At 41.1% G+C, this 26,156-nt stretch overlaps 1 protein-coding gene across 1 annotated transcript in view; it reads right to left on the minus strand.

Annotated features, from left to right (window-relative positions):
- OBSCN (obscurin, cytoskeletal calmodulin and titin-interacting RhoGEF) overlaps positions 1-26,156 on the minus strand; it is a 4,979,884-nt gene that overhangs the window by 2,533,890 nt on the left and 2,419,838 nt on the right. The window contains exon 39 of the mRNA XM_044066040.1: positions 22,825-23,091. Within this exon, the coding sequence (XP_043921975.1) occupies positions 22,825-23,091 (267 nt within the window). The remainder of the gene's footprint in view (positions 1-22,824; positions 23,092-26,156) is intronic.

Consider the following 26,156-nt stretch of genomic DNA (forward strand, 5'->3'; position numbering starts at 1 on the left):
AGCACAAGCAAAATATTTTTTATGTATATAACAACAGAAAACGAGCAAACTGATTAAAACAAATTACTCAATTAACCAGTAAAAAAACTCAAAACTGAGCCCTGTTCCAGCAGTCTTCAATCTGACAAGTTCTAACCGCACACTCCTGCCACTAAGATGCAGGGGATCCTTCTCCAAAAAATATGGCCTGGATTAGTGCTCAAGTTATACAAACAAAGCTAGATTCAGCAGGCCTGAATCTAGTCTATGCTACAGCAGACCAGTATCAGAAAAACAGTTCAAATGAGCAGGCACAGTAAGCCTTTAACCAGAAATTCCCAGCTCAGAAGGATAGAATCTAGCCTCTCCTTACACAACTGTACGATGTTCAGCATTTAAATTACTGTTAGAGTAGCCCATGCTAACTGTGTTGATCAGAAAAGTACAGTTGTGTACCTACCATAAATGTAGATGTTCGAGTGTATTCACTGTTGCAGTCATTACAATTGGGTTATCCTGCTGGCAGGCTACCCGCAGTCGGCCTGAATTCCAAAGTCTAGGTCTGGCGTTGGTTGCTGTCGCCTCCTCCCTGACGTCAGTGCGCCAGGGGTATAAAAGATGCATCCAATGCCATTTTCTTCAGTTTTTCTTGCCCCAGATGTCAGGTGCCCCCAAAAGGTTAGGCTAAAAATATGTCAATAGGCATACATGCACTAAGTAACAAGTTTCCTTCTTCTGCAAGCAAATACACCACATAGGTTGTATATAAATAGAGAAGTACAGATAAGGTCCAGCAAAGATCAGGGGGATGGTGGGAGGATAACCTGGACTACAACATTTATGGTAGGTACACAACTGTACTATGTTCATCGTGTTTCACTGTTGCAGTCATTACAATCGGGCTGAATCCCAAAGCTAAGGTTGGGTGGCTGGAACTAAATAGAATTAGGAGCAGCTATGAGGCCCTGCAGAACTGCAGTGGCAAAGCCTGCCCTGGATTTGGAGTAGAGAGGTAAGTGGTAGTGCTTAGTAAAAGTATGCACTGAACTCCAGGTTGCAGCTTCTAAAATGTCTTTGGTTGGTACTCCTCTGAAGAAGGCTGCTGAAGTGGCTGCTGCTCTGGTTGAATGTGGCCTAATGCCCTTAGGTGCAGACTTGCCACATTGAGAATAGCATAGACGAATGCAGTGACCTATCCACTTTGAAACAGTCTGCTTTGAGATAGCCTTTCCTTGTGATCCTGCAGCATATGCTACCAGTAATTGCTCAGTCATTCTGAAAGCTTTGGTTCTGTTCAAGTAGAAGCGCAGCTGTCTGTGTATGTCCAAAGAATGCAGAAGTTTCTCACCCTTATTCTGTGGTTTGGATATAAGGAAGGCAAATGAATAGTCTGGTTTAGGGCCACAATGGACACTACCTTAGGCATAAAAGTGGGGTTTGTCCTTAGAGAAACCCTATCCGGATGGAAAATGATGAAAGGTTCCACAGCCATGAGTGCCTGTAGCCCTGAGACTCGTCTTGCAGAGGTTACTGCTAGGAGCAGAGCTGTTTTCCATGATAAAAATTTTATATCAGCTGTAGCGGCTGGCTCAAAAGGAGGCAGAGTGAGGTTTTTCCAAGACATAATTGAGGTCCCATGCAGGGATTGGTGATCTCCTTGGAGGCCGTATGTCTTTGGCTACTCTGAGGTACTACCTTAATAAAGGATGAGAAAAAAGAGGTGGTTCTGTATTGTAATGAGCTGATATGGCAGAAGCATGAATCTTAATTGATGAAAACGATAGGCCTTTGTCCAGCATCTCAGTTAAGTATTGCAAAATCTGAGGGATATTTGGAAAAATCATGTCAATTCCTTGTGCCTGATTCCAAGCACACAATCTCTTCCATTTTTCTGCATAAGATTTTCTGGTACTGGGCCTCCTGGCCTCCAAGATAACAACCATAACCACTTTAGAGAGAGGTGTGTTTTGAAAAATTACATTATCCACCATGCTGCCAGATTTAAGGTCCTGAGTTGTCTGTGCATGATCTGATTGTTTTGTTGGGTCAGTAAGTGAGGAATTTGAGGTAATGCCCATGCTGGGCATTGAGTCAAGTTCCTTAGGATTGGATACCAGCGCTGGCGGAGCCAGTCTGGGGCAATCAGTATCATTTTTGGCTTCACTTGTTTGACCTTTAGGAGTACCTTGGGGAGGAGAGGCAAACAGGGAAAGGCGTATACTGTTAAGTCTTTCCAGCTGAAAGATAGAGCATCCACTTTCCATGCTTGTTTGTGATAAGTCCTTGTGCAGAATATCTGTAGCTGGTGGTTGTAAGGGGAGGCAAATAGATCTATGTCCGGGCATCCCCAATTCCTTGTTATCATTTTGAAGACTTGTGGATCCAATTTCTACTCGTGGGGATCCATGAGGTTTCTGCTTAGTTTGTCTGCCAGAGTATTTATCTTTCCTGGCAGGAATTGTGCTTGCAGATGTACTTGGTAAGTCAATGCTGTGACCCACAAAGTCATGGCTAGTCTGCAAAGGGGGTAGGTGTGCCTCCCTGCTTGTTTATGTACCACATGACTGTAGTATTGTCCGTCTTTATCAGTAGTTGTCCTGGATGCAGTAGATCCTTGAAGGCTGTCAGGGCATTCTGAACAGCAAGCATCTCTTTTTGATTGATATGTAGATGCATTTGGATTGCGGACCATGAGCCTTGAATGCATCTTCCTGCCATGTGGGCCCCCCAGGCGTAATCTGATGCATCTGTTGCCAATGTTTGCCTGGCTGGGGGTACGGTGAATGGCTGCCCCTTGCTGTGGTGACAGGCCTTTGCCCACCATCGAAACTCCTGTTGTAGGCAGGGAATTAGTGTAATTATTGTTTCCAGGCTGTGGCAATGTTGAGACCAAACACTTTTTATATACCATTGTAGTTTCCTCATATGCAGTCTTGCATATGGAATTAGCAGAATGCAGGATGCCATGAAGCCCAAAGCCTGTAGGATTTTCCTTGCAGTTACTGGGTGTTTGTTGCCAACCTTTTGAAGTAAGTAGTCAGTTGCCTTTGTTTGTCTGGTGGGAGATAAGCCATCTGGGCAGTTGTACTTAAGCTTGCACCAAGGAATATTATCTCTTGAGAGGGTACAAGGTTTGATTTCTTTTCGTTTACTGTGTACCCTAGGCATGTTAATAATCTTTTTACAAACGCCAGATGCTGTAGTAGTATGTCCTTGTTCTCTGCTTGAATATGGCAGTCGTCCAAGTAAGGATATATTTGTATTCCTCTTTGTCTGCAAATGCAATTACTGGTGCCAGGCATTTTGTGAAGACACTGGGCGCAGTAGATAAGCCAAAGGGCAGTGCAGAGAATTGGTAGTGCATTGAGCCAGCTATGAATCTGAGGTACCTTCTGCATGATTGTCTGATTGGGACATGCAGGTAAGCCTCTTTTAGGTCTAAAGTTACAAGCCAAGCCTTTTTGCCCGGCATGGGCAGAAGCTGCTGCAGAGTCAACATTTTGAATTTTGGAATATCCAGGTATGTGTTTAGAATAGATAGGTCCAGTATTGGCCTCCAGGCTTTGTCCTTTCTGGGTACCAAGAAAAGTCTTGAGTAAAATCCTTGTCCCTGCTCTTGCTGTGGTACTTGCTGAATGGCCCCCATGTCCATGAAGGATGTAACTTGTTTTTGTGCCTCTGCCCATTGATTTTTTGGCAGGTCTGGCATACCATTTGGCCTTGGCAGGGTGTGAAAGTGGAACCTGTAACCTTGAGACACTATGTTCAAAACCCATTTGTCCTGGGTGATTAGGTGACAGTTTTGAGAAAAAAGTGCTAGTTTTCCCCCTAAAGGAGCTGCTAGTAGATAAGTGCTTGGTGCTGGCAGGGGTAGTCATTGGGACTGCTTTCTGTATGGCTGTGACTTGTCCGCGCCGCTTTTGGAGGCAGAAGCACCCCATTGTTTAGACCTGTATGAGTCCTGGGGCTGGGATCTGCCTCTAGGGCATCTGTATCTGCCTCTTTTTAGCCTGCCTGACACTGGAACGGACCAATTCTTTGTAGGCCAGTGTCTGCTAAATCTTGGAGGCTGTACCTGTAAGAAATTCTTGACTGTCTGCATAGATTTGGCTTTGTCCTCCATTTTCTTCAACACTTCTTCTGATTTAACACCAAACAATGTATCATGCTGTAATGGAGCATCTAGTAATTTTGCTTTAACATGATCAGGCAGATTTTGTTCCTTTAACCAAGCATGCCTCCTAATGACAGAACCCATAACAGCGGCTCTACAGGAGGCCTCCAAAGAATCAAAACCACATTGTAAAGTATACTTTCCCACTTGTTCAGCTGCATGCAATAAATCCTGCATTTCCTTATTTTCTGCACATTCAGAAATTGTCAACATTTTCTGTTTAAGCAGTGACATTATGTATTGCTGACATTTAAGCATATGAAACTGACAATTTAAAGCCCTTATAGCCAAGGTAGTAGAAGTGTAAATCTTTTTACCCCATCTGTCCAGTGCCCTGGAATCTCTGTCAGAGGGGGTAGGGATTTTTGCAGTGGAAGCCTTGACCTCCTTGGGACCCTAAGAGATCATTTCTGGGTCAGCAGCAGGGTTTTTAAAAAATAATTTGTGGGAGTCTGGAACCCTGTAGTATCTGTCTGGCTTAACAGGAGCTGGAGGTAAGAAGTCTGGAGTCAGACTGGACTCCGAAAATACATCATCTACAATGTCTAGCACAGGTGGGATAGCAAGGGGCCTGTGCTGAGGCAGTAAAAGAAAGTCTCTGAGCCTTTTCTTAGATTCTGAGTAATCTTGGCTCTCCCAATGGAAATGCTCTCTCATTGTATGCAGTGTTTCCCCAAAAGAATAATCCTCAGGTGGAGAAGCTGAGGGGATAGATTCTTCAGCATCAGAATCCTCATAAGGAGGAAGAGAGTATTGCTGATCAGAAGAGAAATCAGATGAAATGGAAACCTGATCTGAAGATTCATATTCTATCTCTTGCCTAGGCCTCTTGTCAGGAGGGGGATGAGAACCCCTGATCAAAGTAATCAGGTCTTCGGCCATTTTGAGCATCTGTTTTTTTAGGCATGGAAGACTGTCCATGGGGCTGTTGTACTTGTTTCTTTGTCTTTAAAGCTACTTCAGTTTTTGCCTTTGAAGCTGAAGTTGTTTTAACATATAATTGTGTAGGTCTGAAAATGCCCTCAGAAGCCGATGCCTGGTCAGCGGCTCCGGACCCATCTGAGGGAATGATTTCCAAAGGTCCAATACCTTGAGTTTCTGTAGGCCTGGTTGATTCCACTTGGGAATCAGTTTTGGCCTGTGGCTCTAAAGTAGCAGTCGTCAGGGGCTGCGAAAGTGCCTCACTGAGAACCGGCGACTGGCCTAGAAGAAGCCTCGCCGTCTGTTTTGGACTTCGGATGCCTGTCCTTTTCTTTTTCTTTGCGTTTTTTGTAAACTCCAGTAGTCGGTTGATCCGACGGCATAATATAATTAAATCGACTGCCAAAGTAATGAAATGCAAAGTTGAACCGACGCTTAATAGTGCATTGGTTAAATCTAGCACAAAACCAACAACTAGCAACGTCGTGGTCAGGGCCTAGGCAAGGAATACAGTAAGAATGAAAATCCTTATGAGGTATTTGCTTCCCACAAGAAATACAATTATTAACTTTTTCTGACATCGGTCTGGAGCAGTGGCGGCTGGTGACTTCAAATCAAAGGGGGGCTTCAGGAGACAGCTGAATGGGTGGGGTCAATGGGAAGGGGTGCAGCCAACTAGAAAGGGGAGGAGCTATGCTCAAAACCACAAAAACTAACTAAATACACTGCCCTGGGTGCCAAACCGTCATTATGAGAGTCCAATCAAGACAAAATGAAGTGTAGAAGAATAAAAATATTTCAATGCATTGGCTGCATGACTGCTTACTTAATATCTAGATGGAAAGAAAAAGGTTGTGAGGCATGAAAAAAGAAATTACTTTTTAAATACATTAATCGAATGTCAGTCAAAATCAAGTATAAGAAAAACAAGCAGCACTAAACTCAAACCACTTATTGTACTGCAGTTCTAATTATAATTTATATTCAGCATTATTAAAGTACCAAGTAACATGCTGAAAGTAGAAATCTCTGATGCCCCCACTTGTAAAAATGTTTCTTATCCAAAAAAAGACCTGCTGCCTGACAACTATCTACTTGTTTCATGGGGAAAACATGATCAAAGTAAAAAATGAAAAGCAAACAAGAAATAAGCTCAAGATACATCGCTTAAAAGGATTACTGTACAGGTTATAGACCACACGATTGGCATTCTGTTTAGTTTACGGGTAAAATCTGCAGAGATGACTGGAAGTCTCCAAGTGTAATGAGCTTCTTAAAATAATGTAATCCTGTCCTTTATTACAAATACTGTCATATGCATTTCAATACCCAGGGCTTATACATTACCTAGTTAAGTATTCTCTACATGGCAACAACAGAAAGGCTTTCAATGTTGGCAATTCTTTAACAGTATACTTATTAAAGCTTACTTGCATCTTACGATCTCAGCCAAGCTTACCTGATGGTCATTAAAGTATTGCTATTTAAACACAGAGCAACAGGCACTTTGAGTAATAAGCATAAATCAACAGTACAAAAAATATGACAGAAACCAGACCATTCTGCAAAAATCAAGGACAGATGAAAAGCCACTCTAGTACTTGTGTCTACCTTGGATGGGGGGGGGGGGTACTCTGCACATTTACACTGCATAACTACTCCTTGCCTTGCTTCGACACATCCAGAGTCACTACATGGGGGAGTGGGGTGCAACAAGTACGTCACAATTTGAAATGTCTCTGGCTGACTGTGATGGCCCTGACACATTTGTCATACCTCTCAACCTCAGAGCAAGAAATCTGGACAAAGCCATACAAAGAAGTGGGACAAAGGCCAAAAAGAAGGACAATTTTTAAAATATTGCTCTTATAAACTTAGAAAGATAATAGAATAGGTCTTGCATTAGTATGAATTTTCTGAATGGTACGAAATCTGAAACTCAAATGTCTGTTATTATTTTCTAACTTCAGTCTTTAATGATTTGTCACTAATTTGCCAAAAAAACACAATTTATGAAAAATGGACCAAAAATGTGATGTAAAAATATAAAATAGCCACACAATACAGCTGGGAACCTGTCAAAGAAGGGACACTTTAATATTAGTACTGCTAACTTGAGCAGCTGACAAAATAAAATAATCTACATGCATTTCTGAAATAAAAGTAATCTATAACTCTGATTATTACAGTTATTTCTTAATTGTAAACCATCCATGTTTTCTTCCAAAATTGCTATTTTGCAGAGGGATTATTAGGGGGAAGAGCAACATTTTGAGCCAAAATCAGGGACAGTTGAGAGGTTTGGCTATGCCTAATTCTATAAAGCAATTTATTTGCATGTACCTCTCAACCTGTTAATGCAATAAATCTGGACAAGGCCAAATATATTGGGGGAACATATAAACAATACTAAAAATGCTCTTGTATAAACTGAGACAGTTGATAGAACAACAGGTCTTACTTTAGCATGCATTTTTCTGAAGGTTATGAAGTCTGAAACCTCAGTGTGTCATTATTTAGTGACTTAACTCCTAAATGATTTGCCAGAAAACCACAAATTTTATGAGGAACAAACCAAAAATAAGAAGCAAAAATCTATTCATTCTTTGAAAATCTGGACAGTTGGCAGGTATAGTTCAGCTGGGGCTGTCATTAAGTATGCCGCCCTTCCCCCTCACAAAATCATGGTGGAATGGAGCCTCCCCCTGCAGCCATTCCAATGATCCATTACTTGGCTATTTCACTCCATTTACCATAAACACTAATGTGCATACTGATTTACTTCTGTGATGATTTGGACTTCATTTGAAAGTTTTATTTTGCATTTTACAGCACAAACACTAAAACATCTGCTAAACAAACTTAGCATTAAAACTTCTCTGCCCTTGAAACTCACATTCATTGAAACAGCATTGAAACCCACATTCAAAGAAAATACATTTTACCAGTGGCAGATAAAGATTAATTCTGGGCTGTTTTCAAATCATAGGCTCCTTGCATATGAAACATACATGTGCTCTTTGATACACCTTCCTATTCTTTTGAACATTTTTCCAGTAAACAATGAAACAAAACGCATGCATCAATAATGACAAAACTGCCCAATTCAGAACATCTTTCCAGTAAACAATGAAACAAAATGCATGCACCCATAATGACATAACTGCCCAGTTCAGAACGTTTCCATCAGAAAAGTCTACTCAAAATTCTACAGTCCACCATTATCAGTAAATATGCACAACTCTACAGTCCACCATTATCAGTAAATATGCACAATCTCTGAAGAAGTAAAAAAGTCATCTAAATAATTCCACATTAAATAAATCTGTAACTAATGAAGAGGTTGCTGCTAGCAAACACCTTTATATTTCATGGTTTCATCGAAAAATAAAGTGTCTGATGCCCCTGAGGAATAAATTGCCTATATTACATTAAAAATGATAAGCTAGTAATATTGCAATAGGAAATGGATGGCAAACTGGTAACAGGCTCATAGTTAGTATCTTAACTTTTTCAGTACGGCAGCATTCATCCTTTGTGCGAGTAGAACCAACAACCTTCTGCATCAAAAGCAAGCACACAACCTGTTCTGCTATTAACAATGCAAGCAGACTTAGAATAAGCAGCACTAAACTTCTCTTCCCCTGCAGCTCTCAGCTCCTTGTAAAATCTACTCAATACTCAACTGCATCTCAACTTCGCAGCACAAGAAATCTGGAAAAAGCCAAATTTATTTGGGGGGGGGTCAAAAGGCCAAAAACCAGGGACACGTTAAACATTGCTTGTATAATCTTGGAAAGTTGCTAGAATAAAATGCTGTGTTGCCACCATACATTTTACTGCCAAGGTCCTTGTGCAAAAGAGTCAGAGCAACATACCACTATGCCAAATCAGCTGCTTTGTGAAAGAAAAATGCTGTGTTACCACCATACATTTTACTACCAATGTCCCTGTGCAAAACAGTCAGAGCAACATACCACTATGCCAAATCACCTGCTTTGTGATGAAAGAAAAATGTTGTGTTACCACCATACATTTTACTGCCAAGTTCCCTGTGCAAAACAGTCAGAGCAACATACCACTACGCCAAATCAGCTGCTTTGTGAAAGAGAGGAAGACTGAAACTTAAATGGCTATCATTTAATGAATTCAGTTCTCACCATAGCTGTCAACCTATTAGCACAAAACACCTGGACAAACCCAGTAATAAGGGAATACAGCCCTCAAACATATTCAGTGAATTCAGTTCTTGCCATAGCTGTCAACCTTAGCACAAAAAACCTGGACACAGCCAATAATGGGGTAATACAGTCCCAAAAATAAGGGCAAATTTCAAATATTCATCTTATAAACTTAGAAAATTGTTAGAATAAAAAGTTGTGTTACTATGTATTTTCTGAAGAATATGAAGTCTGAAATTCAAATGCCTGTCAATTTTAGTTCTGACGTAACAAAAACAATTTTCCCCAGAGGTCCAGGGAGAAATACTGCAGACACATGTCTTTGTAAAATGGCAGGACACCAGAGCAAATCCACACAAACACAGGGATGAGATGCAGACTCCACACAGAAGGCACCCCAGCCAAGAATCAAACCAGAAAACCTGTAGCTGTGAGGCAAAAATGCTACCACCGCACCATCAAATATGTAAGGAATTAAACATTCAGAAACCTGAAGTCTGAAATTCAAATGCCTGTCAATTTTATTTAACATTTGTTAATCAGGACAATCTGACTCGGAACAAAAAAACAATTTTCAGCAGAGGCCCAGGAAGAAATAATGCAGACATGTCTTTATAACATGGGAGGACACAAAAGCAAACCGACACAAACACAGGGAGAAGATGCAGACCCCACACAAAAGGCACCCCAGCCAAGAATCAAACCTGAGAACCTGCAGCTGTGAGGCAACAGTGCTACCACTGGACCATCAAATATCAAGCATTGCAACATTTAGAAACCACAGATATTATGAGGAACAGATCAGATCAAATATGAGGCAAAAATCTTTAATTTATTTTACAATTCAGGTCCTTAACACCTACATACAAGGTACAGGGTTCAAGCCTGAGTATCTCTACCCACCACCATTTGTTCTCTCTAGCCACCAGTATATAGTAACTGGGGCATTTCACACACACACACACACACACACACACACACACACACACACACACACACACACACACACACACACACACACACACACACACACCACCCTTTGTTCTGCAGTATAAATGCCAGCAATATAAAGCCTTCACCTACCAGCCCAAACTCCAGCGACAGAATGAACACCTACCCGGTAATCCAAATCCAGCAAATGAAGCAAGCCCACAATCCAAACACCTACCTGAAGCCTTTGTCCAGCAGTAATCCATGTAGCCCGTGCACTGACAGTCCCGCGAGAGCAGCTCAGTCCTCCTCATTGGTTCTGACTGCGGCTGAAGCAGTCCGGAACTCTTCTGTGTAGTCGTCACTGCACAGATTCCTGGTATCTCGCAGCAATGATTGCTGGGTACCTCTTTCTCCATATCCAGACTGCTGATAAAGGCAGTTTGAGTTGCCCGTGCATGCGCAGAGGATTGAGACTCGTGAATTTTTTATATTTTTTTTCTAGGTGGGAGGGCGGCAGTCCGATAGGACGAGCCGCCCCTGGTCTGGAGCAAGAAAAAAGTTTCCCCAATGGGGTACTTAGCTTTTAATGAAGATTTTGGATCTGAAATTCGAACTTGAAAATCTCAGGAGTCGGCCGACCGGCACTTGCGAACTGCTTTTGCTTCGGGCACCGTGCGGCAAGAAAGACTGAAGAAAATGCATCTTTTATACCCCTGGCGCACTGATGTCAGGGAGAAGGTGACAGCAACCGAAACCGGACCTAGACTTTGGAATTCAGGCCGACTGCGGGTAGCCTGCCAGCAGGATAACCCAATTTTAATGACTGCAACAGTTAAACATGATGAACATCTGAGACAGGAGGAGGACAAATAAATTTAAAAAACAGTAGCTTCTGGAGAATAATCCTAACAAATGCAGTTTTGGACTTGGAAAAGGAATCCAGTTTGCAGTACTTTGTAAAAGTACGTACAGAAGATCAAGTTGCTGCCTGTAGAATACTTACAGTGTCCACCCCTTTTCAGAAAGCCACCAAAGAAGCTAAAACCTATGTGAAATGAGCCCTAAACCTGCCTGGAAGTGGTTTATTATGGTGAATATAACAAAAGACAAAAGCATTAGACAGCCATCTGGAAAAAGTCTGCTTTAACACTGGTTGTCCTTTCCTCTTATATTCACAAGAGTCAAACAGTTTATCAGCTTTCCTGAAGACTTGAATTTTTCCTAGGTAGTATCTGAGCTGCTTGCAGACATTCAGAGTGTGAAGATTCCTTCCTCCCTTGTTCTTGGGTTCAGGGAAGAAAGCAGGAAGATTAATAGACTGGCTTAAGGTAAATTCTGATACAACTTTAGCCATAAAAGAAGGGTTAGTTCTCAAAGAAAACTTGTCCATGTGAAAAATTAGAAAGGGCTGACCCACCATAAGACCTTGTAATTCAGATACTCTACTAGCAGAAGTCAGAGCAATGAGTAAACCAATCTTTCATGTGGAAAATGAATAAGCTTTTCAAGCACAAAGTTAAGATCCCAAGGAGGAACCACATGCTTTCTGGGTGGACAGACAATGCAGCACCACTTTCAAAAACTGTTTAATTTAGGGAAGGTTAGAAAGGGAAAGATTTAAGTACAGACAAGCAGAAATGGCTGACAAGTGACCTTAATAGATGAATAAGAAAGGTAGGAGGACACTAACCCACAGAAATAATAAAAAAACAGAGGCAGTCTGACCTGAAGAGGGTCCTGGTCATTGGACTGATACCAACTAGAAGAACTTTTACACTTGCACATATATGATTTTCTAGTAGCAGGTGTTTTTGCCTCCATTAGTACTAGTTGCTTGTCTTTAGAAAAAAAGCTGCCTAAAAGGTTTGAAGATTCTACCAATCAGGCAGTTAGATAAAGAGTTTTCAAGTTGAAGTGTATGAAACAAGAACTGCTGTTGTCTGGGCAAACAGAGTCATCACCACTAGTTTTGGGGAGTCCTTCTAGATGTTCAACTGAAATCTGGATATCAGAGGAAAGGGTAAAAAAGCATGCAGGAACATTCCTGTCCATGGGAATGAAAAAGCATCTATCTACCAGGTTTATCTGCAAGGACTCCTGGGGCAGAATATCTTCAACTGTCTGTTCTGAGAGAAGCCAAACAGATCTACTTGACGTGTTCACCACAGCTGAATCAATTCTTGGAAAATTCCAAGATAAAGCTGTCATTCGTCCTGGTCTTGCTTAACATATCTGCAACAAAGTTTTGCTCTGATGGAATGTATGCTATCTGCAGAGTCAAACTGAGTGAAGCTGCCATCTCCTGGATATCATAACAAGTCTACAAAGAGGGTTATATCTGGTACCCTTGTTTGTTTATATACCACATCACTGTGACGTTGTTTCTGTAAATTTGCAAAGGTCCAAGATACCAGAGATGGTTTAAGGTTTTTAAAGCAATAATCACAACCAACATCTTTCTCTGACAGTTATGTTTATACCTGTTGTGAGTTTCACAGAGCTTGCACTTTCACTCCTTTGGAAACTGCCCCCTCCCCCAACACCAAATCTGATACATCTGTAGTGACAGACTGGAGAGGGGAAGCAAGAGAGAGTGGGAGACCTGTCTTGCAAGAAATCTGATCTACCACAAGAAAACCAACCTTTTTGCAAATCATAGAACACGGATATGAAAAGATAAAGGATGCAGATGCTGAGTGCAGACTAACTTGAGGTACCACTGGATTTTCCTTATGTGTAGTCTGGGCAGGTAAAGCATGTAAATCATTGATGCCATGTATCCCAAAATCCTGAGACATTCCCTTACAGATACCTGGCTTTGGTTGGAAAATTTGAGGAAGAACTATGAACATTTTACCTTATCTGAAGGGAAAAAGCTGTTACGAGGACAGAACCTGGAAGAAATCTCAAAAATACAATCCTGTAACAAGGAATGAGAGATTTTTGCATATTTAAACACACTTACTAAATTATCACTTGTGACACATAACGTTTATGTAAAAGTAATCAAACCATGTTAACAAGTTCAAACATTATACATCATATACACAGTTATATATTATATAATCAAAGCAACAGCACATAAATTGTTCAGTTCCTGTCTTTTCTTAAATCTCATTCCTTCTGCAAAACATTTTTCTTTATATACTGTTCCCACAACTTCCATTTTTTGCTAAGTAATTTACTCCTATCATTTTCTAAAAATACCACTCCCTGTTCTTTTACCTGTTACAATATTCACTACTTTAAGTACAGCTGGTTTAGATTTAGATTTTGATTTTCTAGTAATTGCTTTTTTGGAAGCCAGCATAATTAAACTTAAGGCCTTACTATATCTGGACAATTCAAATCCAGTATCCCAGCTCAAAAAAAACTTCCTTAATTACACTCATTTGCTCACCCAGTATTCCTGACAACGCATGGTATACAGAATTTTTAAAGTCTGCTAACTCATTACACATACTCCTTGTTATAGGACTGTATTTTTGAGATTTCTTCTATCTTCTCCGTCACACCTCCAAGTTAACATTTGCCATCTAACTGAGTAAACATTCTTTGGAGTCTGCTTGGGGTATAACAGTATCCATGCAAACATTTTCAGGCAAAAATCCTAAATCTTCTAGATTTTATTGCATATTTGGGAACCGTATATATGCCCTCCTACTGTTTCTTTGTGAATTGTATGTCTAATCTCTATTACCAATGTTTTCTGACCTCTTCTGATTGATTCCTATAATTATCATGTAATATTTTATATGCTCTACTAATTATCCCATTTTACGGGCAGCTTCTCTTCTAGGTTTAATTAAAAACTCAACCAGTGCAAGTCTTTCATATAAGATTCCCCTATCCCTTTCTTTTTGTCTATACTATGACTGCAATCCCATATAGTGATGGCAATCACTAGCTTGCCATCCAAAGATCTTCCTGGCCTCTTCCTATTCTATTACTCTTCCCCTCTCTTATTATTTGTTTCCAGTATCTTGGTTCCTTTGTCAGTTTTCTCCAGTAAATTCCAGCTCATCCTTACCTATTTTCCGTAACCCTAATTGGAGTCATCCCTATTAGCAGAATCTTCTTTCTTCATCCCTGAGTTGACTTAGTTTTTATTATACTTTCTGCTACTTTAGCAATTTAATTTTCTGTATGACTGTTATTTGTATCCAAAACCAAATTCTTTTCTTATTTTCTGAATTACTCCCATGCTTCATCATCATCCCTTTCAGCTTGAAATGTAGCTTTTTGATTATGTTATGTATAAGAGCCTTAACTGTCTAGCTGTAAAATATTCTTTCAAATCAGGTAATTTTAAACCTCCTTGTACTATTGGGAGGATCAACTTATCCATCTTGACTCTTGCTCCCTTCTCCTCCCAGATAAAATCCTTCAATGCTTTATTAATTACTACCCACAACTTCTCTGGTTGATAAAATGCACCTGACCCATGTGTAAAACGAAAGGGAAAATTTTCCTGCTTGTATCTTGCTATTCGTATCCATAGGTAACAGCTTCCAGTTTTCAGTTTTTATATTGTCTTTTGTTTAGTCTCTTCCCACATATCGTTAGCTGCAATAAAAGAATCCTTTTTACTCCATATTATGTCCCCAAAAATATGGGTATTGCTGAACCAGTTCATATGTGGGTACACAGTTTGCAGATGTGTATTAGAGAAGCTCAAGGGTCTAATGAGAACCAAAGCCAGAGTGACACCAAACTGAATCTGCATTCTTATAAATTTTCTCATCATTCTATCCACATTCGCTTCTGTTAAGCTCCAAGATAACCTGAGGGAAGATGAAGTAGAAGGTGGATAGGAAACTCTTCAAGGTGTGCCCTGAAGGAAGGAAGAGTGTAGCTTCGAAAATACTGATTAGTAAAACTTACAGGAGCTCGAGGTGACTTGAACTTGAACCAAGTCAGATCTGAGAAAGAGGAAGGATCTGTGGTTTAGTTTTTATCAAAGTCAGAGTTGTGAAAGTTGACAGATTCAACATTTTTTAAATTTTCTTGGGCAGAGCTGAGCCAGCAGAAAATGAAGGAGAACAGCAGTGAGATTAGCACTTCCTTGAGTCTTTGGTTTTGTCTTGTGACTCGCCTGAGGATTTCTTGGAGGAGGATGGGGCCCCAGAAACAGATGAAGCAGAAGTAGGGAGAAGATCTTTTAAAAATTTACTTATTATTTCTCTTAACCAAGGCCCTGTGATTAAACTGGCACAAATATCACATTCCACATTCAGGTGTGCCTGATCGAGGCAGTAAATCTATTCAGAATGGCTATCGGGAATTAGACATTTTGTGCTCACAAGCAGAGCACTTTTTAAAACCTATAGGCTTCTCAGAAATTTTATCAAAACAGCTTGTACAATGAACAACAATCCAGAGAAAATATCAACAATGGTAAGAGCAGTACCCAAGGGTAGAAAATGTAACAGTAATACCCAACTATGTTAACTTACCACAGGGGTAGCAAGAAAGTCCCGGAAGGCTATATATATATATATATATATATATATATATATATATATATATATATGGATCTAGGACTTTTTAACGAAAGTTCAAAAGCCTGAATCCATTACTACCGAACACACTTTAACAAAAGTGCTTTAATTGAAAAAGTGCTTTCGTTAAAATATGTAAAAAAAAACACACACACAAAATCTACTTGAATGCAGGAGGGCAAGCCCCCCTGCACCCCCCGATGTGGGGGCTGCCCCCCACACCCCTACTTTAATATTCTCACTCCGAGGTCGCACTACAGCGGGGAAAATGGAATTTTCCCTTACCGCACTGTAGTACGACCGGAACAAGCATACTTACGCGAAAGTGCTGCTTCAGTGAACAGCGTTTTCTCGCAAGTATGTTCACGAAATTGGGATTCGGTGAAAGATGCAGTCGAGCATCTGTACGGATCCTATATATATATATATATATATATATATATATATATATATATATATATATATATATATATATAGTACTTACGTATTATCGCAACCACATTTGTAAGCTGGTAGATATCACTGCTTGAAAACATTTTCTCTCATTTAAATGCAAGACTGAAATCAGCACGGGATTTCTGTCCAGTATAATGTTACATAGCTTTACTTCCCTTGCGATAATACGCAAGTACCGAAATCTTAAATAACACTTATAGTCAAGGAAAAGAAGATGCTAAGAAGTACAAAGTACAGTAGAATTTCTGACCTGGTTTACAGTTGGGGGGGGGGGGTCCTTGAAATGCGTGCTTGCCGATATGCCAACCAGTATTATTTTAAAAAAAAAATTGTTTCCGTGGTGTGAAGGTCAAACCCCATCTTAAAAAATATAATGTCCATTTTAAATTACACTGACATGAGTAGCAGTAATTTGAGTGGGAAGAGGGATAGAAATGAAACTGCCAGTAGGGCGCAGACTCAGTCAAAACCAGGAAAATTAGTAGACATACAGAAGCAGAAGAGAGGTGAAAGGCATATGGAAATCCAAGTACATTTTCATAAAATAGCAGCTACTCAGTTCAAATGATAACATACGATAATGTAACTCATTGCACATGAAACAGTTTTAGCCAATGACAGCAACTCAGCCAATTAAAAACAATTCAGAATTCAAGTAATCCTTTGAACAGTACAACAGCAGCCGATCGAATTGAACAGTGCATGTGTAACTTACACGGTTGTTTAACTTCCTGAATGTAAGACCAACAAACTTTCTTGTTGTTAATACATACGTTAAATTACACATTACGCTAATTCCCACACTCCTTTTCAGGCCAACATAAGTGTTAACGCAACCGCAAAAATAAAATGTGGTTGCGATACTACGTAAGTACTATATATATATATATATATATATATATATATATATATATATATATATATATAAATATATATATATGTATTTTTTTTTAATAGGGGAGAATGAAGGAAAAGAGGAAAGACATTATCTGATAGGATAGAAATTATCAAAAGTATATCACTTATCTGCCACACTTGAGCTAATGGTGACTCGGTAACTAAGGAGGACAGAGGGATTATGGTTAATGGGAGGAGCTCCAGCTAGGCAGCCTAAAGTCTATTAGAGTGGCCAAGGACAGATTCGATGTTGTACCTGAGACCCATCAGCTGACCAACGGTTGAAAAAGCCAACATCAGACACTAAGAGATAACTGACTGCTAAAGACTCTTGACAAGGAAAACCATGGCAGATAGCTAATTACACCATGTCATATATTTTTTATATCAGTATATTTGGAAAGTGCCTTTTTCATGGGTACTTCCACTGCAGCACTGTCTGCTTAAACAACATTCATGTTTAAGCAGCAAAGTATCATCTACAAGGTTGGTGGACCTCTTTAAAAAGAAGTTATGTACCTACCATAACATTCCATGTTAGTTGTCTTCATCTTGCCTTCCTTCTTGCTGGTTGGGATCGGGGCCGATCCTCGGCTCCGACTCGGCCATCTTCTACAGCTCGAGAGCTGTTTACTGGCTCGAGGCTACCCCTTATCCCATGATGGCCAGCGCTAGCTACCCAGATCTCATTTGTAATAGCTAACCCCAGACTTAGCCAGAGAACCAACCTGCCCAAGAAACAGGTTGAGCCTACCTATCATATTCTCTAAGTCAGTACAGGAAACAAACCAGAAATCCGAAATCGTTGGGAGGAAATCGCCCACTGCCAGAGTCTGAGTGCTTCTCGACATAGGGGATAGGACCTGGTTCCGCCCTGCTTGTTGATGTACCATACCACTGATATGTTGTCCGTTTGAACTGCAATGGTCCCAGAAGGGAGAGAGTCCTGAAGAGCTTGCAACGCTAGGAGCACGGCTCTCATTTCTAGGACGTTTATATGCAGATGGCACTCGTGAGGGTGCAAAGTGCCTTGGACTGTCCTGCCCTGATAATGCCCCCCCCCCCACCCTATCAGGGAGGCATCTGTGGTCACTGTGGCACCCGGAGGGGGCTGAATGAAGGGTCTGCCCTGAGACACTAGTGGGGAGACCATCCACCAGGAAAGGTGCCTTTTGCATGCTTCTGTAATCATGATCATGTGAGACATGGGCAGCTGTTGGAAAGACCACTGTGTAAACAGAAGCCACTGAAGGATTCTCATGTGAAAGCGGGCCAGAGGGATTAGAAGAACTGCTGCTGCCATGGAACCCAGAGTTTGAAGGACGAACCTGACTTGGATCCTTTTGCTCTGTATTAGAATTTGTACGTGCTGATGAATTGTAGACAACCTGTCTGGCGGTAGCCTTGCGGACATGTTCCTTGTGTCTAAGTCTGCTCCTATATAGGTGATAGATTGATAGGGCAACAAGGCAGATTTTTCGAAGTTTATTGTGATGCCTAACTGGGAGCAGATTGTGATTGTGTAGTCCCTGGCTTGCAGAAGTTGATGCCTGGTAGTAGCAGTGAGGAGCCAGTCGTCTAGATATGGAAACACCTGGAATCCTCGACGTTTCAGGTGAGCCGTGACCACTGCCATACATTTGGTGAAAACCCTGGGGGCTGTGGTGAGGCAGAGCTCTGAAATGGTAATGACTGCCTCGCAGCCGGAAGCGAAGGAATCTCCTGGAGCGCCTGTCCATTTTGATGTGATAGTATGCATCCTGAAGATCTATAGAGCACATCCAATTTTCCTGACCCAGAAAAGGTAGAATGGACTGTAGCGTGACCATCCGAAACTTTGTTCTTTGAAAAGACTTGTTTAGTCTGCTGAGATCCAGAATTGGTCTCCAGTCCCCTGTCGTTTTTGGTACCAAAAAGAACCTTGAGTAAGTTCCGGATCCATGTTGGTCTGCCGGGACTTCCTGGATGACTCTTTTTTTTTAGCAGTTTTGAAACGTCTATAACTGTTTGGTCCCTCAGATTGGGTGGAACATCTGGAAGGGATTTGCTTGAAGGTAAGGGGGAGTTGAGAGAATGGAATTTTGTAACCTCCGGATATAACTGACTGTACCCATCTGTCTTGCGTTAATTTTTGCCAGGCTTTTGGGTACAGAGATAGCCTTCCCCTGACTGCCTCCAGAGGCGGGCAGCCGGGCAACCCTTCAGGGATGCTGAAAGGGCTTCTCAGAGAAAGATTCTCTGTTGCCCTGGTTCTGCGGACCCCCTCTGCCACGAGGGGGACGTCTGCTGTTGTTGTTTCCCCCTCTGCCCCTGGAGGAAAAATCACTACGTGTGTCAGGCGAGGCTCCCTGGGATTTTCGGAACCACATTTTACCACTCTTCTGACCCTTGGGGTATGGTCTGGAAGGAGTGGAAAAACGGACTCCCACAGCAGAGAGAGTCTTGCCTTCTTGCTCACACCTAGTCAAAGTGTCTTTCACCTGTGGTCCAAAAAGAAAGGAACCATCAAAGGGGGTGTTGGTGAATGATGCTCTAAAGGGTTCCGCAAAATTACACAGCCGCATCCAGGCGTGTCTCCTAAGGGCCACACCCGTACCTGCGGCTCTACTCGCACCATCGGCTGCATAGGAAATGAGCCTCATGGAGGAGTTGACTACTGAATTAAGAGTCGCCAGCTGGGAAGCCAATTTAGCTTGAGCACCCTCAGCTGATGGATCTTGAAGGGTATCTCCGAGCTCTTTAAGGAGATCCCTCTGAAGCCGGGTAAAATGGCATAAGTAGTTCAGTGACCTCATAGAAAAGGTCGCTGAAGCAAACATTCGCTTCCCATATCTGTCCATAGTCATAGACTCCTTGTTAGGAGGATGGACAGACGAAGAAGTTTCCGCTAACTCCTTTTTTGTGGCTGCTGCTACCACCAACGGCATCCACAGGAACACCTTTCGTAAGGAACTGCTTATCATGGGGTGCAGTGATAAACTTCCCAGGTCACCTAGGGGTTGGTTCCACTGTATCCGGGGCTGACCAAGCCTTTTGAGCCACCACTGACATAAGTGGATCGAAAGGCGGAGAAACCCAGGAGGTGGAAAGTCGGGAACCGAACGCATCCAGGAATACAGACTCATCCTTGGTAGGGGCTAGGGGATTCCAGTTCCTCCTCTGCTTAAGCATTTTGAGGATGTCCAAAAAGGAAACATCTTCAGAGGGGGATCTCGGGGACCCTTCCGAGTCATCTAATTCTGTATCAGAAGTGACAGACTCAGGGGAGTCAATGTGCTTCCTCTTGCACTTCTTCTTATGAGGGGGCTCCTCTGAAGATCAGGGGAGGCCCCGGAAGAAGAGGAAACACCCAATGGGGTGTCCTGGAGTGCCGGTTCCCCACGTTTGGGGTCTGGATCAGGAGCAGAGGTTGGCAAAGGCACTACACGGGATGGAGTCGATGGGGCCGACAGTGGAGCTGACTCAGTGGCCAGCACACTCCTCATGACATCAAAGGCATCCCTGCCATGATGCAAAGAAGGCTCCGGTTCCGAGGAAATCGGAATCCTTCTCCGCACCGAGGAAGATGGCTCCGAGGCCGATGTATGAGCAGAGCTCACCTGTGCCGAAGCTCCGAGAGGGAGAATGGGGTCGGACAAGGGTCTGATGCCACCCGCCCCCTCGGGGCAGACGAGGGAGCCCCGGCACCCACATTCCTCAATGGACGGCACCATCGAGGGAATCGGAGCTGACGGCGGAACTGAAGGAGAAAGAATTATCGGAGCTGACGGTTCCACTACTCGAACCCCAACGAACTCCGGCTCTAAGCTCAATGGAGTCGGAGGAGGAACATCGATAGAAGTGGATGGAGCCGACACCTGTTGAGGAGGGCTGGATAACATCTTGGCAAGTGCCTGCGACTTAAGCAACCTACTGACCACTCTCTTCATGTCGTGATCCGAGAGCCTAGAGGATCGAGAGGAGTGAGAAGATCTGTGACTGTGCTCGCTCTGAAGCAGGGGAGACCGAGGAGCCGAATGAATCGATTCCAGAGAGGGGGTACCTCAGCCTCTTGTGGCTCCGCGACGGCTCTGAAATTTCTGATGGAGCCGACGGGCAGATAGTCTTATCGGTTCCGGCCGGAACCGAAGTGGCAGGAAGAGTTTGAACCAAAGACGGCTCCGATTTCACAGGCTGAGTCTTGGCCGGTGAATCCTGGGGCTTTAAAAGACCCCTAAGAATAAGCTTATTATTGCGCTCCTGCAGAACTCTTGGACTAAATGCATGGCAGATAGAACAAGAGTCCTGCAGGTGCACAGCGCCTAAACAATAGATGCAAGAAGTGTGCCCATCTGTCAGAGACATTTTCTGACAGCATGAGTCACACTTCTTGAACCCAGACACCTTGGATTCTTTAGACATCCTGAAACCTAAAAAACACAACAACAGCTAACAATAATATACAGTCTACAGGAAAAAACTCAGTATACTACAGACTAACTAAAGATTTTTTTATAAATAGGAAGCCTCTAACTCAAATGGCTGGTCTATAAAAAAAAGATAGAAGGAAAGCCTCTAACTTAAACGGCTAACCTGACAGAAAAGGATAAGGAGTGGGAGGGGGGAAAACTCTCTAAATTAAACAATTTCTAAAAGGGGGGGACTAGTACTACACACTTAACTAATACCACAAGTATAAAACTAAAAATTACCGATAACCCCTAGGAAAAATACTATTTTTGTAGAAAAAAAGTTCTATAATAAACTTAATACAAGCCTGAGCCAGAAAAACGACACCTGGCAGCTGAAGCGGCAAACGAGATCTGGGTAGCTAGTGCTGGGCATCATGAGATAAGGGGTAGCCTCGAGCCAGTAAACAGCTCTCGAGCTATAGAAGATGGCCGAGTCAGAGCCGAGGATCGGCTCCGATCCCAACCAGCAAGAACGAAGGCGAGATAGACAACTTAACATCTATAGTTCTGCACAGCATCAGAAAACAACCCTAGTACATAGTAATAAAGCTGTCTCTGAAATAAATTAGCAATGTCATTTCTACTGTGATGCTCATATACATATGCAGTATACTCTAGCAGCATGCCTGCTGTATACATATTAACATAGCTCTTTTATAAACCTGAAACATTGCTGTCTATCAATCAAGTATGGGTAGTTCCTACGAGTTTTTTATGCCTTAGCTCTATACACAGTATACCATGTTTATAAATTATATCCACAAGCCTATTCAATACTATGAGTGCTATTATGACTGCTGTAACTGCAACATATCAATGTGGTATTTTATACCTGTGGTCCCACGGATGGTTAATTAATACTTATTCTCACTATTTATCAACATAAGTACATTAATATGATATTTCTGCTCATACACCTGAATTACTTTTCTGAGTATTCTCACTTGTAGCAGGGATCAATTCAGTTGCTTAGCTTAGTTATTCTTTGAATCCTACAGATGGTATATAGTCTGGAAGACACTGAAAGTATTAATTGCATGTTATATTTTAGAGATTAAGGGAGGTGAGTGTCACCTCACCACAATCCAGAAAGCTACAAGAAAAACAAAGTTGACAGCAAAAATTTGCTTTTAGGCATAGAAAAATATCATACAAAGACAGCAGCAGTAACCAGGTCCAGAGCATATTTTAGATGGCTTCTTAAGGTCGTAATGGCCAAAAAAAGGTTGCCTGTCACACAGTCTCAACACCACCACACAATTATTTTTGTGATTTTTGTATTTATTTACAGCATCTAAAAACATCATTCTACTACTGCAAACTCTACCTACCTTGAATATTGACTGTTGACTTTGCAACATCTGTCCCAATATCACACGTGTATACCCCAGCATCCTTTCTGTTTAGGTCATGGACAATAAGGCATAAGGTCTTGCCAGCCTGCAGTAGCTCATATTTGTCACTGGAAGTGATGACAACATCCTCCTTCTTCCACACAGGCCTGATCTTGGCTTTAGATACCTCACATTCCAGTGTAATCATGCCACGTTCTTCTCCCACAACATCATCCAAAGACTTCATGAATACAGCTGGTTTCTCTGTAAAGTAAAATTAAATAAACAAAACTTCACACTATGCATCTTGTGTGCTTCACATGTTATTTTAAAATTGATACTACATGAATACATGACTGCTAGTGATATATAATATACTGAAATTTCATCTTTGATATGATGCCTGCTCTTCCTCATGCTTATGACATATTCCGCTGGACTTAATAATGTCTTCAAGCCAAAGGAATGTCACTGCATTTGTGAGACCAAAAATAGCTAGTCAAATAGGGCACTAACATGTTATTAGTCCAGTATGTTTTATTTGAGAGAGCTCATCATACATTTATTTACTTGCAGTGATTCTGCTATTGTGTAGGAAACCATCTTTCTAGCCTTTACAGTGTTACTGGTGCAGCCGGTAGCACACTGGTCTTTGGTGCAGAAGGCTGTGGATTCTTTTCCCACACCAGGTACTGACTGAACTGACATGACTCCACAAAGGCAGTTAGCCTAGTAGTAACCTATGAACCTATACCAAGTAGGTGAATTGCTGACACTGTAGTGCAGCATAAGGGGGTTGCTGCACTCCAAAGTGCGCCATCCTTCAGAAGAGACATTAAACTGAGGTTCCATCTGCGTGAGTTAGCAGTAGCTCATATGGCTTATATATATATATATATATATATATATATATATATATATATATATATTTACAATATATTTACAAATATTTACAATTGTACAAATATACAGATATACAAATATATTTACATATATTCATAATTTTCCTTGCAATCATACTAAATGTTCTTCCCTATTAGACCTCCACTCCATTTTCCATAACCACCATCTGATTTAACTTAATACTGTTGCCAAAATCCATTTACCATTAAACATAATTTAATTTATTCTTTCATTCCATATAACTCATATGACATAAAATAACTTTTCATCTATTCTTTTGATATATTCTTTACTTCTGTTCTTATAACACCCATATTTAATCATATCCATGTTTATTTTATCCACTTTTATATCTTCCAAAAAAATTTCACATACCCATAACTTTTTTGCTTTTACATTTCAAAAATACATGCTCAGTAGTTTCTCCTTTTCGGAAAATGTAAATATATTCTATAACTTTTCTTTTTATGTGGCATATTTCCTTTTGCTGTAAATTTATCTCCAAAAAATCTTAACATTCTATTTTCTTTTTACACCACTTTTGTAGCTTTAATCTTTTCGTCTCTTGGATTTTCCCATGGTTTTCCATAGTAATGTTTTATCATTACATTCTTATACAACACTTTTCTTTCATTTTCTATATCATGAATTTTTCTTTTCCACAAAAATATTTTTCTTGGTAACATTTTATATCTTTACTTATATAGTCCTTTTCTCTTTTTTACCATACCCTAAAATGTATCATATTTATATTTATACAATTTTACTACTAATCTCTCAACTTTTTCATTTATCCACTTTAACACTTTGTACACATTTAATGAAGCAGCATATACCACTGGGCTAATGAACCATAAATCTCCTCCCTCTTTACTTACAAACAAAACTCATCTTTTTACTGGGTTTAATCTAGAACCCCAAATAAAATGAAAAAAAAATATCTGCAATAATTCCTTTTTGAATACTGTTGACAACATAATTACACCTGCTAAGTACTGTATTCTTCCCATCAGTACTGAATTTATCAAATAAACCTTTTTCTGAATGATAATTTATATGTTCTCCAGAAAAGATCATGACAAACATTAGGAGGAGCAGCACCCAGCAGGATAAAAGCACTCTCATCAAACTAAACAAATAACTCAAGTCTGCCAAAGTCAAATTTGAGGTAGATTTGGCCTCCCAGGCCAAGGACAACCACAAGGCATTCTTTAGCCATGTCTACAACCTCAACACAATAAACAATTGTGTGTAGAGCTCATTGGAAATAGATCCACCTATACTCAGCCAAAAGATATAGCAAACCTACTGGCCAGTAAATTCAACTGCAACTTTACACCTCTCTCCCCTTCAAACTTCCCTTAGAAAATACCATCAAATATAACTACCCCTGATATCACTAGGAAACCTGTCCTTAATGCTCTCTCTTAAGACCAAGAACACTGCAACAATGGGCCCAGACAATATCCGGAATGCCTTCTAAATAGCAAAAAAGAAGACCTATCAGGCCCTCTGAAACTGTTATATAACTGTAGCCTCCACACAGACTTCATGCCTCATCAATGGAGAACAGCAGCAGTCATCCCTCTGCACAAAGGTGGGCCATCTACAGACCCTGTAAACTACAGATCTATAAATCTCACTACTGTCACATGCAAAGCCATGGAAAGAATTATCATGGAAATGATCAATAAAAATATAGAAAAGCTTCAGACACTGGACCCTACCAAGTTTGCTTTCGACAAGGGCAGGTCATGCCTACTCATTCTGGTGGACTTCTTTGAGAAGGTCGCCAAAGCAATGGATGAGGGCAAAATGGTTCACACTGCCTACCTTGACCTGGCTAAGGCATCTGACACAATAGCCCACTCGGGCATTGTTAACAAACTCATGAGGTTAGGTACAAACCCATATGTCACCTGGTAGATAGCCAACTGGCTCACAGAATGGACCCAGGAAGCTAGAATTGGGCAGTCCGCCTCTACAAAGAGGCCAGTCACAAATGGAGTATCCTCAGGGATCTGTCCTTGGACTGCTCCTTTTTGGCATTTACTTCTCTGAAGTCAAGGACAATGTCAATGGTCTCTGGCTGACAAAATATGCAGATGATTGCAAATTAGGAGTTGTCATTGAATCCCACACTGACACAAATGTTCACCAGGATGGGCTCACACATACAAACAACTGATGTCAGAGCCATGGACTAAAATGAAATGCCAAGAAATACATAATAGTATCCTTCAGGAATTCATTCCCCCCGGTAATTATCATAGTGACAACACACTCCTTACAGCTGACCCAGTAGTCAGGGACTTAGGGACACACATAGCAGTAATCTAGCATTTGACCATCACGTGTCTACAGTAGTGAGGAAATATTCTATATTGCACAACTTATCAACAAAGTAATGCATCTAGGTCCAAGGA

This window comes from Protopterus annectens, chromosome 3.part0, assembly GCF_019279795.1.
Source record: "Protopterus annectens isolate FY-2018-M chromosome 3.part0, PAN1.0, whole genome shotgun sequence".
In the NCBI taxonomy this organism is placed as follows: domain Eukaryota; kingdom Metazoa; phylum Chordata; order Ceratodontiformes; family Protopteridae; genus Protopterus; species Protopterus annectens.